Source organism: Rhinichthys klamathensis, unplaced genomic scaffold, assembly GCF_029890125.1.
Source record: "Rhinichthys klamathensis goyatoka isolate OS25496 unplaced genomic scaffold, OSU_Roscu_1.1 h1tg000242l_1, whole genome shotgun sequence".
Classification (NCBI taxonomy): domain Eukaryota; kingdom Metazoa; phylum Chordata; class Actinopteri; order Cypriniformes; family Leuciscidae; genus Rhinichthys; species Rhinichthys klamathensis.
In genome coordinates, this window is record NW_026606764.1 from 1,916,284 (window position 1) to 1,940,612 (window position 24,329).

The window sequence follows — 24,329 nt, forward strand, 5'->3', positions numbered from 1 at the left end:
TGTTGGTAAGTAGGGTTAGGTTGTTTTTTGTTTTTGTTTTTTGTGATTCCAATTCTGCTTATCGATTCCAGTAAGGTAAAAGCATTTTACAGACAAGTAAATAGAAATAAAATAAGAACAAATAAACAAATTAGCAATAGCACAAACGAAATAGAACTGAAGAAAGTTCAGGTACAGAAATTATAATCAAATGTAAAATAACACTGCATGCATAGTGTTCTTTTTATAAAAAAAAACTTAGATTATTCCTTATTAAAGTTAAGTATTCAGTCAAGATCAGTGAGTGATTTTTCTTTTTTTTTGTTCTTTAATTAATGTTAATTATTACACAGACTACAGCAGGTTTATTAGGCTGCTGTCGCTTTAAGGGCTCATGCAAAATCCAATATACAGTTACACGTGCATTAGGGCTGGGACGGTTACCGCATTACCGCAATACCGCGGTCACGTGACTCCAACCGCGGGTCTGAGCTCGTCACCGTCATCACCGCAAAAAAAAAAAAAAAAAAAAAAAAAAAATTGGCCTGCACATGTGTGCTCGTTGTGTCTAATGATATGGATTCATTGATTCTAATGACATGGATTATTTCTAATGATAGTGTGTCTTACATGGATTCAAGGTTATCTAAACAAAACTTATTAAAAGATGGAGCAAATCCCTTTCGCGAGTTGGGGAGCGCAATGTTCCATGACACATAGCATTACATTCAATTAGAGATGCGCGGATGGGCTATTATTATTATTAGGCTATTATTATTTCATCCGCAACGGAACCGCAGCACAAAAATCATCATCTGTCCGCCATCCATCCGCACCAACGTTTTTTGATCAATTTTCGTTTTTTGAATTTTTTTATCAGTTTTAAGGTCCATGAGCGATGCAAGGCGCTGCTGCCGCGAGGCTAGAAAGCTCTTGGCTGTTCTAGAAAGGAGACTGCGCATGCAGCAAAGATTTTTAAAGGCTAAAGTCCCTAGTATAGCCTATTGGCTATGTTGTATCCTCAGAATATCAGCAGTGAACTCCGTCTCCGATGGGCGCACGAGTTTCGGTTCATTTATATGAGACGAGCTCCAGTTCACGCGCAAGAGATCGCACCGTCGCTTCCACACATCGTCCTGATTATATATGTCTGCTATATTTGTATAATTCCAGGCAATTAGTTAATGAAACAGTGATTCAAATTAAGATACAATTTATACAAAACGAAATTTAATTTAAAGAAAGGCTTTCTACAAAACAAAACTTAATAAAGTGGTCAAAATCATGTCTGACCCATCTTATGATCCTATTTTACTCATGGTGTTCACTTTTCATACAATCGACATAGATTAAATAAAAAATAACATTATATTATGTTAACATAAATATGGAATATAATTTTTGTAATTAAGACATGTTGGAAAAGGTGTTCATCTTTCATTTCGTTCAACATCATAATGTATTCTCCTGAAAATGATGAATTCAGTGCGAATGTATCTGAGAATATTCTTAAATAAGGAAATCTATTCAGTGATTGGTTCGTGCCAAATTACAGCTTAATGAAAATTGGACTCTTTCAAATTGTGCTCGTTTTTTTCGGATGTAGGTGAAAATATTTCGGGGGGGGGGGGTCGGCTGTTTAAAGCGGTTTACCGCTATACCGCGGGAATATCTTGCAACCGCGGTTAGAAAAAATCCATACCGCCCCAGCCCTAACGTGCATTTTCTTTCTCAACTGTTTATGTTCACTTAAGACAAAACCGACTGTGTTTCCGAGAATATTTTGACGTAGTTTTGTGTGTATTTGTGTGTTTGAGCACAAGATGACACGTACAATAACTCAATTCAGTACCGCGCTCTAAATGTGAGGCGGCTGTGTGCGCAAAGAAAGCAGGGTGCCACACGAGTGCCGAATTCAGTTCTCTTTCGCGTCTTCTTGCTCTTGAAAATGGTTTGAAATCACATTAAAATGCACACACAGAAATCAAAGGTTTAATTTGATTAAAGGTATCCGATTCCTGACCATAAGTGTCCGATTCTAAAATTGGAATTTTCGATCCCCAACCAAATTGGTACGTTTTTTTTAAAAGTCAAATTGGACCCTACTTACACATTTATTGTATTCTTTCATTGTCATTTAGGTTATAATTATGAAATGCCTTTCTAGTCTGAATTTTCAATTTTTATTATTTTATGATTTATAACAATTCTGACAAAGATGATATATATATATATATATATATATATATATATATATATATATATATATATATATATATACAAATGATACATGGAGGTAAAGCAGTGAAATAAACAAAACATTAGGTGCACCAAGAACAAACACAAATCTACACAGATTTCTATATTTTTTAATGTTCTGTTACCCATTAATACGTCATTTTATGGAAGTAAAACGGGTTGGAAATGACTATTAATGTTGACTAATTCAAATGAATAATTAAATGAGATACAAGTTTGGTTTTAAAAAATCCTTGTTTTGTGACAGTAAAGACAGGGGAGCAGAATGTTTATCTGCATTTGATGGGACACAGTTTACTTCCCAAAGGGGGAGTCACGCATTTCCTTTAATCAAAGTCTGTCCCAGACCACCACATGCAAACACAAAAACATGGATATATTCTGTCATTTATTAATGCATATTCATTATTATTGCATATTCCTTTATCATTTTTTATGCATATTTATTGTATATTCCTTTGTATTTATTCATGCATATTCATTATAATTGCATATTCTTTTATATTTATTATTGCATATCCAGTTCATGGTCTAAGTATGTCAAACACACTCAAATGTTACACAGTTTAGTGGTTTTAACAGCATTTTTTATTTCAGCGATTTATGCCGTAATGCACTGTGATGGAAGTGTGGATTGTATTTTATTCAGTACTAAAAAGTAAAAATTGTTCCATGTAGATTAAACTGTTGATTTCCTCTGTCTCTCTCTCTGTTGTTGTGGTATCAGGGCTACATGAAGCCCCTCAAGCACCCGGAGAACTCCCCGCTCTGTGACCCGTCCCTGGTAGACGAGATGTTTTACCAGATCCCTGAGATTCTAGAACATCATGAGCAGTTCCTGGAGCAAGTGCTGGACTGTGTCAACCAGTGGCATGACAAACAGACTATAGGACATGTGCTCATTCAGTCGGTGAGAACCTAATCCCAGTTTTATTACTATTTGCACTGTATTGTATGTGAGAATAGCATCCCAAATCATAGTAGGTTATGTTGAAAATACTACACCAGAAATTCTTGAAATGGTAAACATTTTCAGATGGATTTTTGTAATATACATCTGTGTATGAGGAGGACTAATGCTGTGTCCCGATTTGCATACTATCTGTCCCAAGTAGTATGCAGAATTAGAATGAGTGTTCCCTGAATGAAATTATATTGATAATTGAATGCTAGTACAGAGCCCTATGATTTCCGCGATGAATTTTGCAAAATTGGGATGAATAAATCAAAAGTAGGGTCGTGAACTTAATCAAATGGTGATATGGCCTAGATCTTGACCTGTCTCAACCCACAAAAAGACTGGTATTGAAATAAGATGTCTGCATGTTCTCCAGAGTTGCTCTAAAAGTCACTTTACCAGTTAAACGCCCAGTGAAATACATGCTTTAGATGCCTAGTAGAAATGTGCAGCCATGGGTTTTTTGGGGGGTTTATAAAATTGTTTGCTTAAACGTCCCATGTAATTTTACAGCCGTTAAGACCTGTCAAATTTAGGGTTTTTTTCTCTGGTTCAGAAAAATAGCTTATGAACAAATTGGTAAATTTGGCTATAATCAAGAGAAATTATAATAGTCTACCCACTATTTTCACATTGTCTTATTTGAGCGTTACTAACACATGGGTGGTTCAGTTAGCCAGCGATCCGCTCAGAGAGTGTATGTGAACGCTAGGCTGGGGCCACTCAGCCCCGGTCGTCTGCTCTCAGAAGGTACTGACAGAAGTGTTGACATCTAGCAGGTGTTTGTTTTCCATACTAAAGGGATGACGTGCAGGTTGTAGGCTTATTAGTTGACATGGTCGCCATACTGTCTCAACCCACCGGTCTTACATTGTTAGGGTCTATGCTGTCGTGATACTGGTGCCGTTCTGTCTCTCAGACATACACGCACACACGTACACACAAATTCTCCTGCTGCTAGGTCTTCGTCTCATCCTAAGTGCCATTTCTGAAAGTTTTTTTCGTGTGCTTTTGAAAGAAATTACTTTTATTCAGCAAGGACGCATTAAATTGATCAAAAGTGACAGTAAAGACATTTTTAAAATTACAAAAGATTTCTATTTCATATAAATGATGTTCTTTTGAGGCCATAATACCCATCCTGAATATTTGTTTGCAAGATTTGTGAGAACTGAACAGAGAACTCTTGTAGCCTAGAATTTATGCTTCGAAACGATGTGAAAATCATCCTGCCCACTCATTCACATAAAACAACATATTGATTTAAAATTTGTAAGACATGTTTTGTGTTAGAAAGGTCATATGTGAGGAGGCGTGAATGATCTTGAATATTGATGCGTTTCACACCTGGAAAGACAATGACCCTTTCCATTAATGGCCCTATCAGGTGAATGGGACTGTGAGGGAACTAGATGAAAGAATTTGAGGAGATTAAAAGAATGGCTTTTTTGATTGTTTGAATTTTATTTACTAAAGAACATTATCAATATATATATATATATATGACAGAATGATCAAATGACAAAAAAGCACATTATTGAGCACACTGATCTAAACACAGACACCTTTGTGCCATCCCTGAAACAGTTCTTGTTTAACACACCTGGCATTTCCAATGTGTTTGCCATGCACTGATGAAAAAACTGCCCTGCTGTCAGTAGTCAGTGATGAAGCTTATTTTACCATGTTCATGTAGAAAATCAGTCAAGTGAAGTTGAACAGCCTGTGGATGTTGGTGCAGCACTCTCAGAAAAAAAAAGTAGGCTACAGTATTTTTTTTACAGTATTAAGAATAAATAGAAACACTATTTATATTTGCCTTGGTGAGCATAATAGACTTACATAAAAAATATTACCAACCCCAACTTTGGAACTGTAGTTTACTGGACTCTCCCACCACTTTTAGTGCATTGTGTAATAATTATGCTAATTGGGATGCAGCCTAACATTTGTTCAGAATAAGGTGAAGGTCTGTCCTCTCTGTAGGAATGCTAAGTGTCTCAGTGTGGGGCTTTAATCTGTCTGACCCTCTGCCCCGGTTTGGAGAAATACCGCCTCACGACTCCTAGTTACACGTTGTTTAGACATTCCTGTCAGATTCACATTCGCACATCAAATGTAGGATTTTTATGGGCTCCGACTAAATTAGTCGCAAACTGACAAACTCAGATAGTTAGCAGTCGGATCCGCTGCTCGTTTAGACACCACAATTCTGTTTTAAGGCTTTAGGGCTGTACTGAACCCTGTGCATGTAAGTCTCAGGCCTTGTTTAGATAGTTGTCTCAGACAGGGCTTAGATGAAGACAGGAGTAGGCCTTAGATAAATTAGGATATTTAAGTAACTTTTATAAACATAAAAACATTACTGCTGTGCATCTTGAGACAAAACAATGGTACTGACATATTTTAAGATATACCAGTGCATGTTGCTTTGAAACCAGGGATCAGTAAAACAATCGTTTATTCTCATGCCTTTAAGCTCGTGTTTTTCGAGCGAGAAGGTTCTCATTCATTTTCTTCATAGGAACTTCAAAAAATTATTCAATTTCAAGCTGAAGATGCATCATAACATTACAAAGAAAAAAAGTATTTGGAAAAAAGCTTTAAAAACAAATCAGAACTCCTTTGTAACCATGGCAAAATGCTAAGTGTCACCCACAACAACCTAGCATTGTGGCGGTAACTATTTGTGCTGCAAGAAGGGGCCATTATCTTCTTTTATTAGTTTTATTAGATATCATACAACCCAAGTCTCATGCGAAAGTCAAGAACAAAAACAAAACATGAAACTAAAGGTCATTCACCTTATTTGATAAACGAAAATATCAAATTATTTAATTACATTATTATATTCATGTGCACTTTAATGTTCAGTACAACTGCAAGCTAGGCTCGAGGAAACATGAGCCATCGTATGGCTGTACAGGAAGTTTCAAATAGTTTTTATTTATTTATTTATTTTTTAAAAATCAAATTGTGAAAATGAAAGCCTCTATGGAATAGACATTGTGCAGATGTGTCAGCGTGTTCTTCAGGGCTCGTAAAACAGGACCTCTGTTTCTGGTGGGTGTAAATTGTCCCCCTGTGGCTTTAGAGTTACACATTACCGAACAGACTGAGTCACACGCTGCCAGTGAGCTGTCTTTCCTCACGACAAGCGAAGGAGATTTATTTGAGGACTGTCTGTCCACACACACCATCCATCCACAAAGATGACTACTCGGAGTCCTCACTATCAGATAGGAAGCCATTTTAGTAACAAACATATATATATATATATATATATATATATATATATATATATATATATATATATATATATAAATGTAATATGGTAACATGACTTTTGACTATTGCTCCTTAAAACGTGTCTAGCAGTGCTAGGGGTGATGTTTTTAAAGGTGCACAGCTGTTCTGTACAGTGCTGATCAATAATGACTCCACTTTCTCCTCAGTTTTCCAAAGAGATCCTCGCCAATATTTATTCAGCATACATCGACAACTTCATGAACGCCAAAGACGCAGTGAGAATTGCAAAGGAAGCCAAGCCTGCTTTCCTAAAGTTTCTAGAGGTACATTACGCCTTTGTTTCTCTCTCTCTCTCTCTCTCTCTGTGTGTGTGTGTGTGTTTGTGTAAATAATTGTACACTACAATTATCCCCTCGAGTCGAGAGGCTGTTTGGCAGCTCTTGGACATTATATGGCCATTTGGCACAGCTAAACTTTAAATATATGGATTTTGTCATTGTGCAAACTATGACCTGTTAAAACAGAGAAAGACAGGGTTCATTTTCTGTATTTATGTTGGACTTTTAATGTCTTTAACTGGAGATGAGGGTAAACCAGTGTTATTTTAGTATTATTTCTATACTATTATATTTATGAATGTTTTGAAATGACTTTTTATTTTATTTTTTATTTTCAAGTTTTAGTTGGAATAATTTTAGTACTTAAAAATATTTATTTCAGTTAGTTGCCATGACAACATTTCTCATTTTTGTTTAAGTTTTGAAGTGTACATTTTTTCCATCTAATATTTATATTTATTTATATTTCAGCCTCATTTTAATTTTAGTTAGCAATAATACATTTAACTGGGTTAAAAAAAAATACATGAATTCCCTAGTTTTAAATGCATATTTATCTTTCATTTATCACGTTCTCAGCTGAATCATAAAATGTTTGAGGTGTTTTTGAACTCGGCTGTTGGAAGATTACTGCCCTCTAATGGTAACTCTGCAAACTGAACCTAAACGACGAAATCTAGTAAAGCATGGTTGGAGAAACTGTACACATGAAGTTGAAATCGAGATAAAGTGTGGTGGTACTTCTAAACTTTGTTTTGTTTGTGTTCTCTTTCTCTGTTATTCTTTCTCTTTCCTCCTCAGCAAAGCATGCGTGAGAATAAGGAGAAACAAGCTCTGGGTGATCTGATGATAAAGCCAGTGCAGCGGATCCCACGATACGAGCTGCTAGTTAAGGTGACACTAACCTTCCCCTTTTTATTTTTACCATTTTGTGTCTGGTCGTTTTTATTTATAAGTTTTCTTTTCATGTATTGTTGCTCGTTTAGAACACATTAGGTAGGGCTGAATGATGAATTGAAATAAAATCGAAATGCCGATGCGTCTTAGTGCATTATCAAATCGCAAAGGCTGCAATTGAATTAAACAAATGCGTCGCACGTTTCAGGGCCTTGGTTTGCGGTAAATGCACCTTGTTACTTAAAAACGTTTATTTGGGAATACAACATGCACTATCCATTTCAGCAAATATGTTAATGAGAAGCGTTTATAAACCTAAATTTGGCAGATTTCCACCAAAATAAAAGCTCAATGTTTTAATTAAGAAATGAAGACATACATTAGTATTGTAATTTTACAGTTCTACTGTAAAATAAAATGATTTATATTAAATTCTCAATTTATATTTAATAATAAAAGTTATTATTGTTATTTTATAGTCAAATTGATAAATGACAATAAAAGGATTTGTTTTTATGGCCAAATTGTGCAGCTTTTCAAACAAGCACAGCAAACAAAAAAATCACTATCACAATTTTTATCAGAAACTTTGCAGTTTGATTTTTCCCCAAATCATTCAGCCATGGTAATCATTCAGGTATGTGGTTACCGCTTAGCTACTTCATATTTATTTACCCATCTTTACTGTTAATCTTAAGGGCAAAAATGCTTACATGCAATGCTATTTTACAGTCCTGTTCCGCATGTACAGACTAGATACTTATTATAGCAATTACAATAACTGGGTTATTACTAGATACTATCCCTGAACCGACCCCTAAACCAAACCTTAACCCATGTCGTTACCTTATCTTGGGTAACTACACTGTAATTACACGTACTGTAAAATAAAGTGTAACTGTTATCAATATCGAGGACTGAAACTATCCATGCATTTTATGTGTATTTTATTTTTAGTTACTTCCTGTTGTTTTGGTAGTTTAGGTTTTAAAAGACACATTCTGTTTGTGGGCTTTAGGATCTTCTGAAACACACTCCTGAGGATCACCCGGACTACCTGTTTCTGCTGGAAGCCCAGAAGAACATCAAGCGACTGGCCGAGAGGATCAACAAGGGCAGACGGAGCGCGGAGGAGCTGGAGAAAGAGACCCGTGTCATGCAGGAGATCGAAGCGCACATTGAGGGCGTGGAGCATGTGAGAGACGTATAAATCAGCCTTTTTATTCGTATTTTTATTTATGCATCTTTTATGATTATTTTTTAAATCCCTATTATGTAAATTATCCATATTTTATCCAAGTTTTGGATCGGTAAGATTTTTAATGTTTTTAAAATAAGTCTCTTCTGCTCACCAAGGTTTCATTTATTTGAAGAAGAAAAAAAACCCCAGTAAATTAAACAGTAAAAAAAAAAACAGTAATATTCTTGGATATTATGACATTTTATAATAACTATATTCTATGTGAATATATTTTCAAATGTAATTTATTCCTGTGATCAAAGCTGAATTTTCACTGTCTTCAGTGTCACGTGATCCTTCAGAAATCATTCTAATATGATGATTTGATGCTCAAAAACATTCATTATTATTATCAATGTTGAAAACAGTTATGTACTTTTTTTTTTCACGATTCTTTGATGAATAGACAGTTCAAAGGAGCAGCATTTATTTGAAATAGAATCTTTTGTAACATTATAAATGTCTTTGCTGTCACTTTTGATCAATTTAATTCATCCTTGATGAATAAAAGTATTGATTTCTTTTATTTATTTCCCCCAAAAAATAAAATAAAAATTCTTACTGACCCCAAACTTTTGAAGGGTAGTGTTTAATGTTACAAAAGCTTTCTATTTCAGATAAATGCTGTTCTTTTGAACTTTCTATTCATCAAAGAATCCTGAAATAAAAATGTAAAAAACTGTTTTCAACACTGATAATAATCATAAATGATTCTTGATCAAATTTAAATTGGAATAATATTTCACAATATGACAGGGTTTGTATTTTTAATCAAATAAATGCAGCCTTGGTGAGCAGAAGAGACTTCTTTTAAAACCATAAAAAATCTTACCGATCCAAAACTTTTGACCGGTAGTGTATATCACAATTCTACGAAAAAAAAAATCAGAATTGCCAGGTTTATATATTGCGATTCTGACATCTTATGTGATGAGAATTGTGATATACAAACTCGCAATTGCGAGAAAAAGATCAATTGTGTTGTGAGCTGACTTTATTTATTTATTAGAATTGCGACTTTATCTCAATTGTGCGTTTCTATTTCACAATTCTGAAAATTAAAGTCAGAATTGCGAGTTTATATCTCAAAATTCTGGGACATAAAGTCAGAATTCCAAGATATAAACTCGCAATTATAGAAAAAAGTCCGAATTGTGAGAGAAAAAGTCACAATTAGCTTTTTTATTGTTTTATTCTGTGGCAGAAATAAGCTTGCCCTTTGGCGGTACGTAATAATGTTTTTTTACTGTCAGATCCTGAATCCGCAGAGGAAGTTCCTGAGACAAGAGATGGTGGTGGAATCGGTGAGTACAAATAAGCTCTTCATACAAGAAATAAGATAATTTTTACCAAAATGACGAGCTTTCTAAACTTCTGTGCTTCTCTTTACTGTAGAAAACGGTGGGCGGTAAGAAGGACCGATCTCTCTTTCTGTTCAGTGATCTGCTCATCTGCACCACGCTGAAGAGGAAGTCTGGATCTCTTCGCAGGAGCTCCATGAGTTTGTGAGTTCTGATGCGCATTTGCAGCTTTCTTTTAATAGTCCATAGATGTGAAGAGGTCCTGGGAAAACTGATGTTTGCTTTAGAAACCCCAGAGTCCCCTGAGCTCTTCTGCTGTGCAGTCCATCTCTGAATAACACTGCACCCTAGTGGACGGTCAGGAAAACAGCACCGATATAGTCTGTACCAGATCTCATTTAGCAGATGCTTTAAAGGGAACCTATTATGCCCCTTTTCAGTCTTAATTTTGTTTTTTGGGTTTACAAGAATGGGTTTTCATGCTTGAATGTTCAAAAAACACCTTATATTTCACATATTTGACATTGTTGCAGAAATTCCAAGAGTGACACCCAAAAGAGTGAATTATTAAGCCTATTTGGAGAGAGAGATGTTTATAATGTGACACTATGTCAGTCATCGTGTGATAACGAAAATATGACTAGGCCTCGACTACTTGTTCTGAGCAGGCGTTGTCAGTGAACAGGCTGTAAAACTGTTGGCTAAGTTACAGACACTCATAAAAAACAGATGCTAATTATCTGGGAAACATTCTCTAACAGCAGTCAAGTTGTCATTGTTTGTGTCAAACAAGTTGTGAATTTGTTGTAACATTAAAACAGGAGATCATGACTTACTCTGTGCTCAGAGTGATGCTCAAGCTCCAGTGGTTTCCTCTGTGGGTGAACGAAACTTTCGGAAGATGTTGTAGCAGAATCACGTGAACAATTCTTACTATTCCAAAAAAAATGCTTTTTTTTCATTGGTTGTTGCGTTAAATCTTACCCAGATACAACAGTGCTATTTTCTGATTGGCTATTGTGTAGCCCCTTTCTTTTTTTGATTGACTGGGGGGGGGGGGGTAATTTTTTCCCCAGGATGGTAGGGGAAGGTACTGCCTTTTTCGCCTCTGATTGGCTAAAAGGCTCTCCTCCGATTGGTTATTTGATTTGGGTAAGTGTGTGTGTGTGATGGGTAGGTTTAGGGGTCGGGTTAGTGTGTGTGTGATGGGTAGGTTTAGGGGTCGGGTTAGTGTGTGTGTGATGGGTAGGTTTAGAGGTTGTGTGTGTGTAGTGTGTGTGTATATGTGTAACTTCTCATCTGAAGAGATGACATTTCACAGCCAAATCAAATAACCAATCGGAGGAGAGCGCTTCTAGCCAATCAGAGGCGAAAAAGGCGGTACCTTCCCCTACCATCCTGAAAAAAATGTCGCCTCCGGGGGAGACGCGCTTGATTCCTGCCAGTTCCATGAGAGCGGCGCGACCAGAGAAATTTTGGGCCTTGCGGCATATTAAATATATTATAAATAGTTTTTCCGCGTGAGAAATACAATGTGTGGCGGGAGTGCGTGACAAAAGACCGAAATGAGTGACACTTGAGAGCCCTGGGGTTGTGATTGGTCAACCACTTTGAGCGTGTTTGGGAAAGGTCACGCCCCTTACCGGCAAGTTTCAACACACTACTAAAGCAACTCAACCAGGCATCGTCCCTTTTTTGTGTGTGTTTGCAGGAATAATTTAAAGGGAATTGCGAAGAAGCTAGCAATAGCAAGTTAGCTTTGAAAACATAAGCCCTCCAAAGCCACTTCTCCTCCAAAACACATGACCCGCACAGCAGAATCAGCAAAGCGTCACGAGAGACTGTTTTACCTCATGTCTCAAAGCACATAACATTGTAATAATAATGGACGTAAATAATGAACGCTTAGGACTTTAAGTGTCTTGTAAATGTTTCAGTGGGGATCTTTCATGGTTAACCCTTGTGGCATTTCAATCACCAACCTTTCAGATACAAGATTAGAACTTTAACTATCAAGCTCATGTTGGAAATATCCTCGACTGATGATTAAATGATCTCTCTTCTACTCTTCTTAGATATTCCGCTGCTAGTGTCATTGACACCTCGAGTAAATATAAGTTCCTGTGGAAACTGCCCATAGAAGATGTGGAGGTGGTTAAAGGTAGCGTTATTATCACACACAATCAGTATGGAATGATGTTTACCATGTTTGGGTTTTTGCTCTTTTTGTTCTTTTTTTTTACATGCTCTTAAAATGGAAATTAATTCATTCACACATTCATTATTTTCCCCTTTTGTTAGGCTACTTTCTTTTCGATACTTGGTTTGACTTTATTTTATTGATTCAATGTCATTTAATCATCACAGGTTCTAATCAAGCCACTAACAGAGAAAATATCCAGAAAACCATCAGTCGTCTGGATGAAGATCTCAGCACGCTTGGACAAATCAGCAAGCTGTCAGAAACACTCAGTTTCCCCCATCAGGTCTGTCAAGCTTTAGTCTTTATGATTTAGCATAAAACACCTCATATTAATTTGTTGTTGTATTGCTGTTGCTATAAAGTGTTGGTCACTTGGTAGAAACTTGTCAAATTAGACTCATTAACGTACTGTAGCATTTTAATATGCAGTATTTGCCTCTTCTCTCCCACTCAGAAGAATGAATGAAATATTCTGAACTGCTTTTCTCTGTCTGTGTCAGAGTTTGGATGATGTGATAAAGGATCTGATGGCGTCAGTGCACCGGGAGCTGGCGGAGAAACAGTCTCTGGCTTTCAGCATGACGTTACTACCCACTAAACTCGAGCTGACCACCGCTTCAGCCGAGACCACCTTCATCTTTGAGTTCAGCAGCCCTGATGCCCGCAGTAACTTTGAGCAGGCGTTTGAGGAGGCCAAGAAGAAGCTCGGTAAATAGTCTACCACCAGCAATTTACATCTAATTATTACTTTCCTAACAAAAAAAGGAGGGGGATTATAATTTTCTGTTATGAACTTGGTGCAAGCATTTAGCACAAGACAGACTAGTAAATATGACAATATAAATATACAGAGAGAGAGATTTTATACATATACATATATATATATATATATATATATATATATATATATATATATTATTATTATTATAAACAGTATCCACTGTATATATATAGAAAACTGTGTTATTTTAGTATTTATATTATAGTGTAATTTTGTTTACGTTTTAGTTGTTGTGATTTTTTCTTAGTTAAAATACTAAAATTACTAATTTAGTCATTTAGAATAATTTAGACTTAATTTCAGTTAATTGCCAAGGCAACATTTCATATTTTTGTTGTGTTAAACGTTTTTTATGTTTAAATATGTCATCTAGTATTTATATTTTATTTTATTTCAGATTCATTTAAATTACCAGAAAACATTTTTTAATAGTTTGAGCTTTTACCAAGAGCAACACTGGAAAAAACCGAACAGAAGTTATTTAGATTCCCAAAAGGCACAAAAAAATACTTGAACCTCCCAAAAATATATGCATTAACTATTGGTTGGGTTTTACATGAATGTATGTAGTATTTATTTTTAATTTTTTTGGGATGATGTTTATATATACTGTATGTATGTGTGTATATATATATATATATATATACTGTATGTATGTGTATGTATATATATATATATATATATATATATATATATATATATATATATATATATATATATGCAAAGCTCAATAAATAGTATGTATTCATGCAAAATCCTAAACATACTGCATATATTAATGTATAACCAGCACAAATTGTATATATTCATTGAAAATGCCAATAATTACTGCACTATATTCATTACAAAGCCTGAGAAATACGACCTACAGTAGTGGCCAAAAGTGATGTCTGGGGGGATATTTGTTTTTGTTTTTTTATGATCCTACAAGTTCAATCAAACAATCAAAATATGAGGAAAATATCTTATGTTTATTAAATATTTTAAATGTGAAGGAAAAACAAAACACTAAACTTGGTAAAAGGTATACTACTAATAATACAATTATAATACAAAAGGATAATAATTGAAGGTATTTATCCGTCAGAATTATTTGGCAAAGAAAAAGCATAGAAAAACAAAAATACATTTGACTACAACATAATCGGTTATTAATGTTTTGTTGATTCTCTCTTGTTCTCATTTTCTTTGTATGACATTATGGCCAAAAATGATGTCCGCACAATTCGGCATGTTTCATTGTGTTATCACAAATAAACAATTGACTCCAAGCACAACTATGCAATATGCTTACAAAATCTTTTGTAATAAACAATAGACAATTTTTTAAATAATATTTAAAGGGTGAACATCACATTTGGCCACTACTGTATATTCATGGCAAAAAAACAAATACTGCATATATTCATGAGAAGGCCAATAAATACTTGATGTTTATTGGGATGATTATCCCAACAAATATGGTGTATATATTAATGAAAACGACAATAAATGCTATATTCATGACAAGCCCTACATATTGTACGTATTCATCCAGCCATGAACAAAGACCAGTGGGACCCCGAGTTCCTGAAGGCCATTCCCATCATGAAGACCCGCAGCGGGATGCAGTTTTCCTGCGCCTCCCCCAGCCACAGCTGTCCAGAGAACACGTATGAGGTGTGGGTGTGTAACAGCGACGGGTACGTGGGTCAGGTGTGTCTGCTGAACATCCGAGACGAGCCCACGGTGGAGGCCTGCATCGCAGTCTGCTCCGCTCGCATCATCTGCATCGCCGCCGTGCCGGGCCTGAAGAGCAGGTGAGTCCCGACGGCCCTAAACGCACCTGTTTGTGTGGCAGAGTCAGGACATTTTCTCCTGTTAAAGACTAAAAATAGATGCCCTGTGTTGATGAGCACCATGAGACTATTATGTTAGAATCCCCATACAGATAGGACATGCTCACACTGCTAATGAGAACATTCATTTTCAACCTAAAGTGAATGTTCTTCGTGTGTGGCATGATCATTCCAGCATCCTTCAGTATGTAAATGAACAGTACAGTTCTCCACTAGTCCTACCTATTAAAGGTGCTGTATGTAATTTTTTGGACTGTACAAGTATAAAAATACCATAATATGTTTAAATTTAGGAAAATGTTAAGTTCAAATACTTGTTTCTCCAAAAAAACAATGCTACAGCCAGTTATTCTACTTCAAAATGTGTGTTCCGTGTCGGAATGTCTGTTTTTGTTTTTGTCTGCGTGATCCCGCCCGCTGTCAATACGCCCAATAGTATTTCGACACCCCGGTTGGCGGAAAACAGCATATTGCAGCCATGGAAGCCAGCAAACGAACTGCGTCACAGATCGCAGATTCTACCCGTCCTAAAAAGCCTCGGCAATTAAAACATTGCAAACGTATACATTAGCTAATCAGCTTACAGTGTAAGGCTCGTCACTTTCCATTGTCATTTGCACGCGTGTTCTTAATCTGGCGACTCGTGTGAGCATCAAGTCTGAGGAGGAAGAACAACTCTCTCCTATATTTTGAATTTGGACTGCAGTACCCATTTCAACCACTAGCTGTCCATATTACATACTGCACATTTAAAGCTACACTGTGTAACTTTTTTAGTTTATTCTTAGCTAAAAACACTTAGTTCTTTCAAAAATATATGTGCTCATTATTGTATATTTACTTCGTTCAAGTAATAAAGTATTCTCGTGAGTGTATAATATGCCATTGAAAATACATACGGGCATAGGCGTCATTTACGGGGGGGACGGGTGGGACATGTCCCCACCACTTTTTGCCAGGGTCGATATTGTCCCCACCACTTTTGAAACATCTCGCGGCACGGATGTACCAATACAAATAAAACATCTCCAGTTAACTAGCAGCATTTGTTTCATTCATTTGTTAAATAAGAGGCGATCTAGCGCTGAAATGTATTGTCTTCACTCGGACGCGCGCTTCAATCCGTTGCGGAGATTATATTCGTTCCGGTGAAAGCACAAATCAAAAATGCACACAAACGTGTCCCTGCTTCCCGGATTCTAATCCGCACTCGTATAGTTTTTTTTCCCCTCATCAAAACCGATAATGTTTATCAGTGATAAAGTATATCAAGATTCTTGATATACAACCACTGATAAACATTATCGGTTTTGATGAGGGGGAAAAACTATACGCTTGGCAAAAATTCTGCCACTGGACCATTACAGTATAGGCTATACGCAATAGAGGCGGATCTATGTATTTATTCACGTAAAAATACTAACAACATATATTAGATCTCATTGTACGACCAATTAAACCCAAAGTAGGCCTACCATCACATTTTTGGTCGGACATCATCACATCTTTGTATACATTTACATCAGTAAGCTACAGGACATCGTCTTTCAAAACATGACCTGCGTGAAAGAGAAAAAAGAATGAATTATGCGCGCGTTTCCATTACAGATTTGCACAAACCTTTGCGATTTTTTCTAAATGTCGATAAAAACTATTGCGAAATGACGGCGTTTCCATTAACTGATGTTATCCTACAACGTCCTTTTTTTCCCTCTCGCGATAAGTCATTTAAACATCAACGGGTAGGTTTATAGCCTATATCCCTATATCACACCCACCACACTAGACATTATTATTATTAATGGAAGGAGACGTGGTGTGTTATCCAAGCATTAATGGCAGGGAAAGACCCATACTGCGAACGGCATAAGGAGTTTCTGGGTGTTTCTCCCTCATTTCTGCTCCGAGGTCTGATTGTGGCATTTCTTTGAGGTTTAGAATCCAGTATTCCTGTAGCCTATTGTTTCTTTTATGAATTTAATAAAGAACTCTGTCCAAACGGTTAGTGTACGTTTGTGTCCATTCGTTTTTCCTTATTTAACCCGTATTGCAAAACGAAAAATGAACGGTGGTTGTTTTTTTTAAAAATGCAAAGTTGAACACCATTTTTTTTTTTTTTTTACTGTACACAAATGCTGCGCAAAAAAAAAAAAATCGACTAAATTTCAGATGTTTGTTTATGAATTTTCGCCCCTTTATTAAACATTTAAAATATTCACAACTTAATACAAAAAAAATGTAGATTTTAATGGTTTTCTAAGGCCAAATTAGAACCTGAAAATTATATTTTTCCCGCAGTGCTGAATGAGAAGAGCCATATTTATTTTAGGCCTATGTCTCTGGAACCACAGCCTGAAAGGTGATTTAAGCTAATGATAATAAATGTCTGAAAAAATAACGAGGCATTTTAATTTTATTAATAACCTATTGTTTTCTAAATTAGTGTCGGCTAAAAACAGATCTCCATCTCCGCTGAGGCGCGCCGCGCGAATGCACCTTTAGAGAGAAATGCACCTTTCATACGGATTACATAATCAGAAGGTATTAGCTTTCGATTCGAATTTGTTCGTTTTAAAGTGGACATTTCATGCTTTACCTTACATAGTAGCGCTACAGTTCACGGAGATCATGAAAGCGCGCATGATTGTTTTATTTTATTTTACAAAAGCACAACGTTTTCTTGTTATTGTGAGTTTACACAAATAAAAGCATAGTTGCGAATAATGTATTATTATTTTCTGTATGACCAGAAATTATAGAGTATTTTAAGTTGTTTCCACTGTTGATAGGAAAACGCAAGTGTTCGCGCCCGCGTCTCCCTCCCTGCAGCGCGCTCACACTCCGCACAAACACTTGGATATGCGTCAAAATCTTGTGTTTATTGTGATAATCTTAGCCCTGTATTATTATTGTCTAACCATTTTGAATGACATTTGACGAATTGCTTTATTTCCTTTTTTGGATAAAAGCATCTTCTAAATATGTAGCCTAATAAATGTTATAATAATGATGATAATTATTAGCCTATTATTATTTGCGTATACCAAGGACCCCAAACACACCGCGTCTTCTAAGTCAGGTGACTGTAAATGCGCAAAAACTGTTTCAGTTTTGCGAAATATTCCTTTTTCGAATTGCCTGAAAATTGACGTGATTCCATTGAGCGTAATTTCAATTCGCGATTTCAATTTGCGCAATTTGAAGGGTAATGGAAACGCGGGTACCCAGCACTTTTGAAAATGCCCTTCCGAATGCGTCTCTGTCCCCCCCACATTTCAAACCAAACTGACGCCCATGCATACGGGTAAGGGGTTCTAATGTCGGTCGCCATGTTGCCCCTCCATCTTGAAAGTACTGTAGCCAAAGAGGGACATACCCGTTAATTCAAGCTTCGCCTTTCGCGTTTTAACACTCGATGGCACCGTGTCGAATGTCAAGAGGGGGATTGCTTGAGACTGATATATAAAAACCTGAAAGCCTTTTTGAAAGTATAATATAGCCTACAATATAAACTTTGCCTTATGCTAGTGATGTCGTACAACATACAGAATAACGATAGCACTGATAAAAGTTACTTTACTAAGATTAGCTTGCATTGGTCTGGGAACCTGATAACTGATGTTAGCAATGAAATGGTAAAAAAAATAACGAAAACATAAAACTATTATTCATTTTACATAGATGTCATAACCTACAGTATATGTTACCTGACAAATTAAATTACTGCAAATTATAATAGTTTTCTACAATAACCTAATCACTTGAAGGAACACTCATGGACGAGGTCGAACTGGAAGCCATGTTAATCTTGGACTACATTGGCCACCGTAGGAGTTAAAACGAAATCGGAATTGAGAGGAACAGAAACTAATATTCACTGGATGGTCATATACCTTTTCACCGCTAGATGGGGGTAAAAATCACACAGTGTAGCTTTAAGGATGGTCACCTTTAAGCAGGCTCTGCCTTTAAGGTTTTGTAGCTCAAATAACAAAACATTTACTAAAACATTTGGTTTCACTTTATTTTGATGGTCCCTTTAACACATTCTGTTGACTATACGTTGCACCTACATGTCTCTCATTAGAGTGTTAGTAGAGTATTACTAGACTGGTAGGGTTAGGGTAAGAATAAGCTGACATGTAGTTGCAAAGTTTCTTACAGTCAATAGAATGTCTGTTGGCGTCTGGCGACCATCACAATAAAGAGTTAGCAGATATTAACCAGACAGTTCACTAATCCTCTATTGAGAGTAAGATGAAATGTAGTTGCAAAGCTACTTATAGTCAACAGAATGTTCAAAAGGGACCATTCAAATAAAGTGTTACCAAACATTCATATGTATATATGAATATGCCTTTTAAAACTGGTTCGCCTCTGTTCATCTTAATTAATTTTTTTACACATATATGCGGTTTGCATGTGCAAAAATGTCCGTTCTGTCTGCAGAGAACGAGTCGGTCATTCCACCCCCTCCGCCCCATCTGAGTCAAATCCTACGGCGTCTACACAACCCCAGCTTCATATCTGCATCTCTGGCTCGTCTCTGGAGCTCAGCGAGCCCCCCGTAGTGCCCGCCACGGAGCTTGTGCCTTTCGACAGCGATGACACAGATGACGAAGACTCTCCCAGCCCTTCATCGACACTGCAGAGTCAAGCCTCCCATTCCACCATCTCATCCAGCTTCGGCAGTGAGTTAAAGCACATTTACAGTCTCTAAAATCAAATACTACCTGACAGAAGTTTGGAATAATTAAGTCTCTTATGCTCACCAAGGCTTTTATTTGATCAAAAATACAGTAATATTGTGAAATATTATTACAGTTTAAAAAAACTATTATTCTATTTGAAAATATTATAAAATGTATTGTATTCCTTTTGACAGAGCTGAATTTTCAGCATCATTACTCTTCAGTGTGCCGATTTGCTTTTTAGACTTAATAGAGACTTAATAGACTTCTTTCAAAAACATTAATAAATCTTAATTATTCTAATCTTTTGAAAGGTGGCGTACCTTATACTCACCATCATGTCACTCAAAACGCGCTTATTTTGCTATTTGTTTCTTATTAATTATGTTTTTTCCTCTCAGATGATGAGGCAGTCGTTTCAAAGGACATGGCCACAGAGACCACCAGCTCCGAGGAGGAACAAGAGTTTCCCGTACCCAACTCATTCGGGGCCCCTCGGCTCAGTGCGGACAGTCCCGTGGACGGCCGAGCCATGCGCCGGTCCAGTCGAGGGTCCTTCACCCGTGCCAGCCTGGAGGACCTGCTGAGCATCGACCCAGAGGCGTACCAGAGCTCTGTCTGGCTCGGGACCGAGGACGGCTGGTGGGTCAATGCATGACTGCGGATTTACGAAAATAATACACTGTAAAAAATTATATGATCAGTAAGTTATGATCAGTATGGTTTTACATTGCTTTAACTAATCAAAATAAGGTAAGCAATTTTTAACTTTTTTTTTTATAAGTTATACAAGATTCAGCTAATTTATTAGTAAGTATTATTACTAATTTAATAAGTAGTAAAGTCAGTTTAATGTAATTTAAGTTGAAATGACTTTAACATCCAAGTTGATTGTACTTAAAAATGTAAGGTTTAATTTTACAGTGTACACTTAACCTTTATAATGTGGCGTAGTGTGGTACTTAATTTGGCTATTTTAGCATAATTTATACTGCTATAGTATTTTTGTAATTAGCTTTTGTTTGTTTTTATATTTAGATATTTCATTTTATGTCATTTTAAAAAATATATTTCTATTTAGCTTAAATTTATATTGTCATTTTTTTTATTCAACTTCAACTTATTCATATCAGTTAGTTGCCAAGGCAACATTTCTAATTTTTAAGTTTTTTTTAAAGCTCAAGTTTAGGTTTTACGAGCATAAATGACACCCTTAACTTGATGTAGGGCGGTAGTTCATTTGGTCTTTAAAAAAAATTTAAAATAGGTTGCGATCCTATTGCTGGTTATTATTATTATTTTCACTGCCCACTTGGCCATGATTATATCAGCCTAAATAAAAGCAATTATTTTCGATAAAGATTTTTTCTTTGAAAATAACATGCTGCAGAAACAGTCATAACACCTAAAAAATATAACCAAAATAAGAAAACAAATAATTTCATGTTAACTTTAAAGGTGCATTGCGCAAGTCTCTGAGTTTTTGCAGAACTATGCCCCCTCTGGCGACAAGCGAAACTGCAACCAGAGGTGTGCACGCTCATGGACCACACGCATACGCACGCTTGCACGAGCACGAGCTGTTCATAACCAAAGGAGCATCAGCCGCACAATTCTTTTGTTTACAGTCATAATGTCTTCAGAGGTAATAAAGTTATAAATCTGCAAGTCATTTTAAATATATGAAAGGAAAGGCATTTGAGTAAATTACACACTATGTTGAGGGGAAAACGGGGGTAGTAGAAAACTGTTTTATGTGTTTACTGTATCCACTTATGATTGTATTATTATGGAAACACGTTCATGAACAATATAAGTTATTACTTTGTAAAAGCTCAAAATAATAATCATACCATACACAGTTGGTCAACAAAGTACACTCAAATGTCTCAAGATAATAAACAATCAAATGGCACTATGACGTTACCGTAAAAGCCAAACAGGCTAAACCGCCGAAGATTTGCGGGGGTTTAGCCTGTTTTATTGATCTGCTAAGTAGCATATTCCAATAGCAATACATCCTAATTAGGCAATAAGTTTTGTCGCTCGAGTTGTCTTCGCTGATATGGAGAATGGCGGCAAATACACAAACCTGCCAGACATAGCCAGGTGAGCGTGAACGCGCATGACGTCACGCCCAGTCTCAGGCCCTGTCCACACGGAGATGCGTTTAGCTGTATACGTACAAATTTTGTGTCGTATTGGCGTTTCGTCCAGACGGATCCGGCGTTTTGGGACACTGAAACCGCTATTTTTTTAAACCGGGTCCCAGAGTGGATAAATCTGAAAACGACACCCTTGCATTTTCGTGTGTACAGCCAATCCGTATATTTTGTGAAATGATGATGTCATCACCCCACGTGTCGACTAGTCAGACACTGCTTAGTCACGTAACAGCAACAACAACTGCCGAAGTGCTTGCATAATAATATAATATAATGCTGCAGAAACTACTGAGCCTCTTGTATCCCTTTATTTATTATTTACTTGAATGTATTTTTATTTAATTTATTTATTTATATTTTCTTTCGTATGCTATGGTGCTGGGCCGGGTTTCCCGATAACGATGTAACTTAGCTCTTAAGAGCGCTCTCTACGTGCAAGTTTACGAACGCTCGCCGCAATTCCACGCGCGTTTCCCAAAAATGCACTTAACATGAACGCGCGAGAACGCGTTCTACGTGCTACTTAAGCGTCGCTGCCCATTCGCGAAGTGCTGAAATATAACCTTATATGGAATCGTATTCTGAACGTTTAACCTAATAATCGTCATTTGTTGTGGATTAGAAATCAAGACAAGTCTATATGGATATAAAGCACCTATACAGGCTGACAAAATGGCCGAACAAAAACAAAAAAAAACAAGAGAAGATACCTTTCAAAAAGATCAAATTAATGTCCTTCTAGAGGAGATGGAGGGAAACAAAGATTTTATTTTTAACAGATTTAAAGGACACCATACAAATAAGGAAAAACAAAACATCTGGAAGGACATTGTCACATTGCAAACTAACTGCAACCGTGTTCAAAGATCAGGGAAGGAGGTCCGCAAGAAATGCCCAATACATGTCTGGTTTTCGTGCATGTCAGCAAGTCATTGACAGTTTTTTTTTTTAATTCATCCCTATTTTGCCCGGTCTTTAAAGCATATTTCCCAGATTACTTATTTTATGATTTTTTGTTTTTTGTTCATTCATTTAATTTAGATGTGTATTTCAATTTTTTTCTTTCCTTTTTAATTATTTCATTTATTCATTTAAACAAAACACGAGTACAACAAAGTGTACAATAAAGTACAATCAAAACCTAGCCTATATATTATACTTGCGTTGCAGTGTAATCTGTTAAATCTAGATAAAAGTGTAATCTGCCGGTTGTCCTGCAGGTGACCTCATAACTGTCTTCTTACGATGCACTTGGGGATTTACGATTACTCCAGAGCACTCGTAGTTCTACGAAGATTTTCAAGTGCTACTTAAGTTACGATGCTTTTGGGAAACAGACCATAATATTAAGATCAATCGTACGATCGTTTTTACGATCAACTTAGGCTTACGATGCTTTTGGGAAACGCAGCCCTGGTCTGTTGTCTGATTAAGACATTTCGTATTTTGTAGGGATGGGCATTTCAAGCAAAAATAATATTCGACGATCGATGGGAATTATTTGATTATTATTCAAAAAACGCACCCCTGCCCCACATGCTCACCGTAAAACAGCGCTCGCTCAAATTCCACTCCGACATTACATTTCTCTGTAGGTTACTGTAGGCCTACGTGTTGTAGCCATTAAAGAAAATGTATTTAGTTTAATATTTATGTTTAAATAATGTTATTTTTTTTATTTAATCTATGTTGATTATGAAAAGTGAACCGCATGCATGAGTAATAACAGAGATTAGGACTTTGGTAATAATAAGATGCGCAATATATCGGGAGACCCAATTTTGACCACATTAAGTTTTGTTTTGTATAAAGGCTTTCTTTAAAGTGAATTTCGTTTTGTATAAATTGTATCTTAATTTTAATCAATGTTTCATCAACCAGTTGCCTGGATTTAATAAATAAGAAGCAAATATAGGCTATACCAGACAATATTATCAGAACATGGACGCGCCGGCGCGATATAACTTGCATTGCTCGTGAACTGGAGCTCGTCTCAGAAATATATAGAAAGCTTGAAATGTCTACTTTTAAATAACATCAAACAACAATTCAAAACGAAAAGAAACAGATAACTCTCTCTTAGCCTAATCCGTATGAAGTGCATTACTCAAAGCACGTTCACAATATACAGTATATAGGCTACTGCGAAGGTGGCGAGTCAGCATCGTCAACTTCATCTTTTCAGTCAAGAGAAGACTGACACAGAAAACACTAGTTTATTAATAAACAATTAAAATGTCTACTTGCTATATTTGACACATTCATTACTTTTGCCGGTTCTTTGTGGTAAGCTTTCTGAGTCCGCTAACTAATCGAATATCGTGACTCCCTATTTTGTACCAGGCCATTTATAGTTGTTCAATAAAGTTCTTGGTAAAAAAGAAAAGAAGAAGCTACGGTGCCTAATATTATTGTATAGTATTTATTTAC

At 36.3% G+C, this 24,329-nt stretch overlaps 1 protein-coding gene across 3 annotated transcripts in view; it reads left to right on the plus strand.

The window, feature by feature from the left end:
- The window catches only part of LOC130100429 (rho guanine nucleotide exchange factor 17-like), a 103,975-nt gene that overhangs the window by 72,922 nt on the left and 6,724 nt on the right, over positions 1–24,329 (plus strand). For 2 of the 3 annotated variants that reach the window (XM_056265886.1, XM_056265888.1), the window contains 12 exons: positions 2,966–3,148; positions 6,652–6,768; positions 7,585–7,677; positions 8,699–8,884; positions 10,174–10,224; positions 10,316–10,425; positions 12,297–12,382; positions 12,589–12,707; positions 12,925–13,132; positions 14,743–15,004; positions 19,493–19,734; positions 20,136–20,376. In XM_056265886.1, coding sequence (XP_056121861.1) covers positions 2,966–3,148; positions 6,652–6,768; positions 7,585–7,677; positions 8,699–8,884; positions 10,174–10,224; positions 10,316–10,425; positions 12,297–12,382; positions 12,589–12,707; positions 12,925–13,132; positions 14,743–15,004; positions 19,493–19,734; positions 20,136–20,376 — 1,898 coding nt within the window. The remainder of the gene's footprint in view (positions 1–2,965; positions 3,149–6,651; positions 6,769–7,584; positions 7,678–8,698; positions 8,885–10,173; positions 10,225–10,315; positions 10,426–12,296; positions 12,383–12,588; positions 12,708–12,924; positions 13,133–14,742; positions 15,005–19,492; positions 19,735–20,135; positions 20,377–24,329) is intronic. The other variant, XM_056265887.1, reaches the window with a different exon arrangement.